A 6,563-nucleotide genomic window follows, 5' to 3' on the forward strand; every position below is an offset into this window, starting at 1 on the left:
TGGCACTGGCCACTGTCGGAAGACAGGATACTGGGCTAGATGGACCTTTGGTCTGACCCAGTAGGGCCATTCTTATGTTCTCTTGTGGGACTTTGTGGTAGAGAAGGAGCTGAGGGTGCAAGAATGGGTAAGGCGCATGCATGTGCTGAACAGGCACTACTACCAGAAATCTCCATTCAGGGCACAAGGACGCGTGCACACCTGAAGTGAAGTCCCCATAGGGACACACATCTTGAAGAACTCCAGTTGTTGCACAAGGTGAGTAACCTCTCCTTTATATTTCAGACCTGCTATTTCTTTGTTAAATCATATTCAGTGCAAGCCACTTTGCTGGACCTATTGGCAGCTCTTAGGAAGGACATTTAGTTGGGGTTGGTCCTGCTTTGAGCAGGGGGTTGGACTAGATGACCTTTTGAGGTCTCTTCCAACCCTAATATTCTATGACATTGCATTGCCATGAGAGATGCAGGATGTCAGAGAAAGGAGGGGAGCTGCACCATGCCAGGGTAGGTCAGGGAGCCAGAGAGGACAGAAAGAACAAGGAGGACCTCAAAAGACTCTGGAGAACTGCTCAGAAATGCTTGCAAACTACAGCCTCCTGAATAGCTTAAGCAAATTGCACAAGCCCCAGTAAAAGTTGGTTTCATGTAGCAAAACATGTTGTCAGGATAATCAGACAAAAGCTTCCTGTCTTAGGTGGAATTAACTGCTGAAGAATGATTACATTTGGCAAGATAAATTGCACTGAAAATTGAGTGGGGAAAAGCTATGTAATGAGATTTAGTAAATGAATAACAAATATCATGAGTTATATGTAGGATTCTGGTACATAATGATAAATCCCTTGAGTTGACTGAATTTATTTTCAAACATTTAATTTACATATTACACAAGTACCTTTTATCAGTAAAAGTCTACAGTAAGTCTGAGCTCTAACCTGCACAAAAGCTAACCCCCCACCCCCTCTTTATGTGTCTTTCTGTTCTAGGGTCTCCTTTTATTAACGCGATTATTCACAAAGGATTTGATGAAAGACATGCATACATTGGAGGGATGTTTGGAGCTGGAATTTACTTTGCAGAGAACTCCTCGAAAAGTAACCAGTATGTGTATGGAATTGGGGGAGGGACTGGCTGCCCAACACACAAAGACAGATCCTGTTACATTTGTCACAGGTAAGTTTCCAATGGATTTGCCCACAGGGAAAACACACCGTTTCACTCTCATTTATACTTTATAGCTCTGGCACAGGAGATGCTTCAGAGAAAGACGAGCCACTTGGGCTTGGACATAGCATGAAAATTCAGTTTAGACACTTTGTCAAGGCTGAACAGAAAGTGTCCCAGCAAGCCCTAGAAAGGATTTGAAACTTACATCTAGACATTGAGTTTACAGGGAGTATAAATCAAACAGAATGGTGGTTTATGAATAAGGCTTGAAATATCAGGATTGAAACCGAGCAGATTATGGTAAATAATAGTGATTGGATTCAAAGCAATCTTTAAAGTTGCTTGTGCCTCCATATAGTGTCTTCTGCTGGCAGAACAAAACTGGGATGCCAAGATTTATTGCAGCTTGACCTAAGAGCAGGGTTTTTGTAGAGAGCAAATATTCATGGATTTTATGTGTGTCATTTATTCAAGGCCTTGCTTGTCAATGAAGTACATCAAAAAGCTCTGCAGTGGTTCATAGGCTAGTGGCGTTGGCCTTTCTCCCTCTCTGAACCAGTCATTGGGTGATAAGAATTTAAGCTGCCTGCAACAATACAGATTAAAACAAATTATAACGTAGATCATCACAGCCTGCATTTTACCAGATGTATGTCCACATGCACCCTTTTTATGAAGGTTTTCCTTTCATTCTTGTTTTTCATTTTTAAAAATGTATTCTTAATTTCCTTATTTGAAGGCTCAGGGAAATGGATTTTGATAACTTAAACAAGTTCCTAAATTTTGAAGTCATTCTTAAGGTTTACAGTAGTCGTCTGCTCCCAGTAAGATCTGATTTGTGTGTTGTTTGTTTTTCTCTTAGACAAATGCTTTTCTGTAGAGTCACTCTTGGAAAATCCTTTCTGCAGTTCAGTACAATGAAAATGGCTCATGCCCCTCCCGGACATCATTCTGTTATTGGCAGGCCAAGCGTGAATGGACTTGCATATGCTGAATATGTTATCTACAGAGGAGAGCAGGTATGTGGATTATAAATAGGGCCTTTCATTTTCAGTTTTTATTTTATTTAATTTTGCCCAGGAATTTATCAGTGTTTATTACCACAACAAAAACATGTGAAAATCAGTGCAAAAAACTATTAATAATTTTTCTGGGTAAATATCGGTGTTTATTTTGGTGGACAGAAAGATGGGAAAAAAGTATTCAGTAGATTAATGCTTTGAATTCCGCTCATCAATGTGGTTTGCAGCAGAACTAAAACGGGAACTCAAAATACAATCCCACCTCTGAGTTTAAGAAAACAATACATCTCTAATCCCCACATCAAACTTTTCATTTGAATAAACAGTTTACTGTTGTAGACTTAGAACTATTAGCCTATAAATATTTACATTTAATAATTGGGCCGCACCACTTGCAGTGCATACACTCAACTTCATCCTTTTCTCCTGTTTTTTTATTTTTTTTAAATTTTCGAATACTTATGTTCTGAAACGTGTTCTGAGACAGATTTTTGTTTTCGTCCCATTTTAGTGTTTTAAATCTTTAAAATGTTATCTGCTAGTAGCTTGAAATGTGTACGTGGTGGGCATGAGATTCGTCAGTACGTTCAGATGCGCACGCACTTCAGAGCTCGCGTGCGTGCCTGTTTGTTTATTGTGTGTATCTTCTAGCCTAGTAATACATAGCCTTCCGCCAACAGGCAGCTTTGCATATACACCCAGACGAATGTATTATCGTAACACATATCTCATGCAATATATTGTATTTTCCTAATAAAACAAGTTATTTATATATTTGAATGATACAAAAGTAGGGTGAAAATCGGGGGGGGAAATGAATAATTCTTTTTGTGAAACCCAGGATTTTTTGGGTAAAAATCAGTTTAAACTGAAAACAAAGGAGCTTAATTATAAAGCATCAGAATAATGGAATGTGCAAAATGTGTAGTCAGTGTGGCCATGTCATATACCAGGTACTGTGAGCTTGTCTGATAACAATCTAGATAAAGTTCCCAAATTATGTACCAGTCAGCATAGCCGCCATTGACTGCAGTGGTGCTACACAGTTCTACACGTGAGGATCTGGCCTTTGTGTATATATAATCGCCTTCTGTCTGGTGCTACTAAACAAGAGCCTCTTAAAATATGTGATTGGCCTTGGTAGCCACAGCAGAGGGCACTGATTCTCCATGACCTTGGCTCTGTTGCATCGAAGGCAGACTAATTTCAAAAACTTTTCTGTTAGTGGGGACAGCTGTGTCTTATTCCATAGATTCCAGCTAATAGTTGCATTGGCTGTTGCTGCAAAGTATACAGTTGCCATCCAAAAGGGAGTTGGGGAGATTCCTCATGTGACTAAACTTAGTCTTACCTTTGTGCCAGCATAAGTAGTATTCAAGACTTGTTTTGAATAAAAACAGTTCAGATAAGACATTTGCCCTGGGAATAAAACTTTCCATTTACATGACCTGTTTACTGTGAGCACCTGCAGGAAGGTTGTCCCCAAAGTCCACGGCTCAAAGGAAGCCGTGAAGTTCCAGAATGCTGTATCCTGGAGCAACACAGCCAGTGCAGTGCTGTGCCACAAGGACCTGCAGTGAGGGACTGGCAGGGCAGCTATATTATGTGCTCAGTGCCCATTCAGTAGTTACTTTACTCTTAAAATGTTTGCAGGTCACGAAACAGATCACTAACCAGCACTTAGTTAGGGCCACTGACCAGTCCAGTATTACAGTCTGTATTCTGTCACGCTCTTGGGGGAGGTGCAGATGGGAACTTCCCATGGTGTTAACTCAGGAAGAGAGAAACTGTCTAAGTTTGGCTGTTGGGTCCATTCACCCATGTAGTGGTAATGCCCACATGGACCAAACTCCTTTTTATTAAGACTTGTTGCCTCATTTCAGGAGGGCCCTGAATGTTTGAAAGTTTGGAACCATATGGGCATTAGTGCTCGGCACCCAGCAGCTCCCGTTGTTCTCAGTGCTAAACACTGGAAAATCTGGCTCTTATTATGAGCTCTTTCTGCTGTGCCCCCACTGGCATAGACATCTAGTTCTCCTGCTGCTTTCCTCTCTGCTCTCCTTCTCTGGTAGCTATGCTCAAGAATTCTGGTGCTGTGACTAACAGGGAGGTAAGGAGAGCAGTTATATAGTCTTCCCTACTGAGGAATCTCATTGATCTCTACGGATATCAAGGGAAAGCTAAAAAGCAAAGAGGGAGAGCCGATGGGAGGAGGAAGATGTTTATATTGAAACATCAGTGTTACAGTAACAGACATGTAATAGCCTCCATGGTCTAACGTCCTTTTGTAAGGGACTGGGGCACAGGGGCACAGCTGCACTGGGTCTGCACACCAGAAATGGTAGTTGCTGAGCAGGAGTCGGAGGAATCACAAGAGCCAGATTCAGTAACCTAGAGTCGGGATAAGAGTTGGAGTTGGAGACCAGAGGTCAGAGGTAGTACCAGGCTGGAGTCAGGGGGCAAGAGTCAGGATCAGAGTCAGGCTGTGATTGGAGACCGGAGGTCAGGTGAAAAGGCGAAGTCTGGAGTTGCAGCAGGCCAAAATCTGTGTGGTTGCCCAGACAACTTCCTGTTACAACCCTGGGGTTTAATAGGGGACTTGGCCAATCAGAGGGCCACCAGGATACTATCACTCTGGCTCCCTTGGGTCGTGCTTCCTGCTGCAGCTACCTGCCACAGAGCTTCCTGGCCATAGCTCTCCATAGCCTCCTGGTGGCTCTGTGGGGCACGTCAGCCGTCCCAGGCTCGGCAGACCCAGGTTCTAGTCCATGGACCCTTACAAATAAATGAAGTGTGAAATTGTAATTTACTGTCCATATTCTTCAGAAAAGCATTGGTTTGTTTCTCTGCTTATTTTCAGGCTTACCCAGAATATCTCATTACATACCAGATCATGAAACCAGAAGCTCCCTCACAAACGGCAACCGCAGCAGAGCAGAAGACCTAGTAAATGCAGAGTGGTGAAGCAAAATAGGATTTAACCCTTGGACTGGATGACATTTTGTTTCAGAAAATCAATATCATATAAAATTCTTGACAACCTGGAAATAAGCTGTATGTCTTTTATAAAGCATTGCTATATTGACAAGTATAATATGAGTAACTGATACATACTCAACTGCTACTGTTCCTTTTGAGGAAATGTTTACAAGGGACTGCCTTTTTACAACATATCTCAGGCTCATTCTCACCTCAGTTACCAAGTGTAAAACAACATTGCATTGATCTAGACTTTGGGAACATTATGCTACAAGCAGAAAACATTACCAGTACAACTCCATATGTTAAAATTTCACAGACTACTGTTCTCGTTATTTTTATTTACAGATAAATTGCATTAAACCCATCATTTCTTTTCAGCACACAAAATTCAACTTATTGTTTAGAGAGATCTTAGTCAACTATTTATTTTACTTCTTTTGTATTCTGAAATTGAGCCGGAACCTTCTTAAAGATATTTTGCACAAAGTCAAGTTGGCTAAAATCATTAACAATGCAATATGAGTTTCTTATCCAAGAAGGGGCTAGGTCCAGTTCTTCAGCTTAGGGGTTTTTTGCACTTTTATGAGCAAACGTTGCTACAGGCATAACTTTAGGGTGGAAACAAATCAAGTTTCAATTTGCTGCTTACTCTGTCAGTTTTCTAGGGGAAGTATTAGTGAGCATCGTGAACTTCATAAAGCTGCCTCTTGTGCTTGGTAAAACTTCATGAAGCAGGTCAGTGCCCTCTGCGGACTAAAATATAAATATCACTTTATGAATGAAAGGTTAAAAAGACTGTTAAAGTACAATGCAGACTGTGAAATGTTCTCAAGTGACAGTGGCATATAATTCAAAAGAAGCAACTCTGCGAGGGGATGAAAATTAGTGGGTAAAAAGCCAGAAGATTGTGTGCAGGAGTATGAAGTGCAGTTCCTTAAAGACACACCCAGCAACTGGCTAATTTAAAGCAACAAAAATGGATTATATTATGTCGAGTTCATGTCGTATCTTCATGCACAACATCACAATTGAAGTGCACGAGTGATGTACAAAAAAGATACAAACATTTATTTCCACCAGTGTATAATTGTTCTAAACATCAATTAGTGGGGACTGGGTTTATATGAAAACAAAGCCAGGCTTTGTCCTTTCTAATCATCCTCCTACAATGTTTTGTTTGTATTTTGTCTGGGTAGGGGAAGGTTACTTTCAAGCACTGCGTAGCATAATATAAAATGGTTTCAAATGTCCAATACCAAGAGTGCAAATTTAACCCCAAAAAAATCTTGACTTCCTTTTGCAACTTTAATTTTAGAAAGATGGAGGAAGTTGAAAATAAAACCATTTTAAGATTCTTTTTGAATAGGCTGTATCAGCAAGAGGCACAGCA

The 6,563-nt window shown here is 40.8% G+C and overlaps 1 protein-coding gene across 1 annotated transcript in view; it reads left to right on the forward strand.

Moving 5' to 3' along the window:
• Positions 1-5,142, forward strand: part of TNKS (tankyrase) — a 296,841-nt gene extending 291,699 nt beyond the window's left edge. The window contains exons 25-27 of the mRNA XM_065404557.1: positions 989-1,175; positions 2,032-2,188; positions 5,052-5,142. Of these exons, the coding sequence (XP_065260629.1) occupies positions 989-1,175; positions 2,032-2,188; positions 5,052-5,138 (431 nt within the window). The 3' untranslated portion in view covers positions 5,139-5,142. The remainder of the gene's footprint in view (positions 1-988; positions 1,176-2,031; positions 2,189-5,051) is intronic.
• Positions 5,143-6,563: the final 1,421 nt, after the last annotated feature.

The sequence above is a fragment of the Emys orbicularis genome, chromosome 5 (genome assembly GCF_028017835.1).
Source record: "Emys orbicularis isolate rEmyOrb1 chromosome 5, rEmyOrb1.hap1, whole genome shotgun sequence".
NCBI classification, from domain to species: Eukaryota; Metazoa; Chordata; order Testudines; family Emydidae; genus Emys; species Emys orbicularis.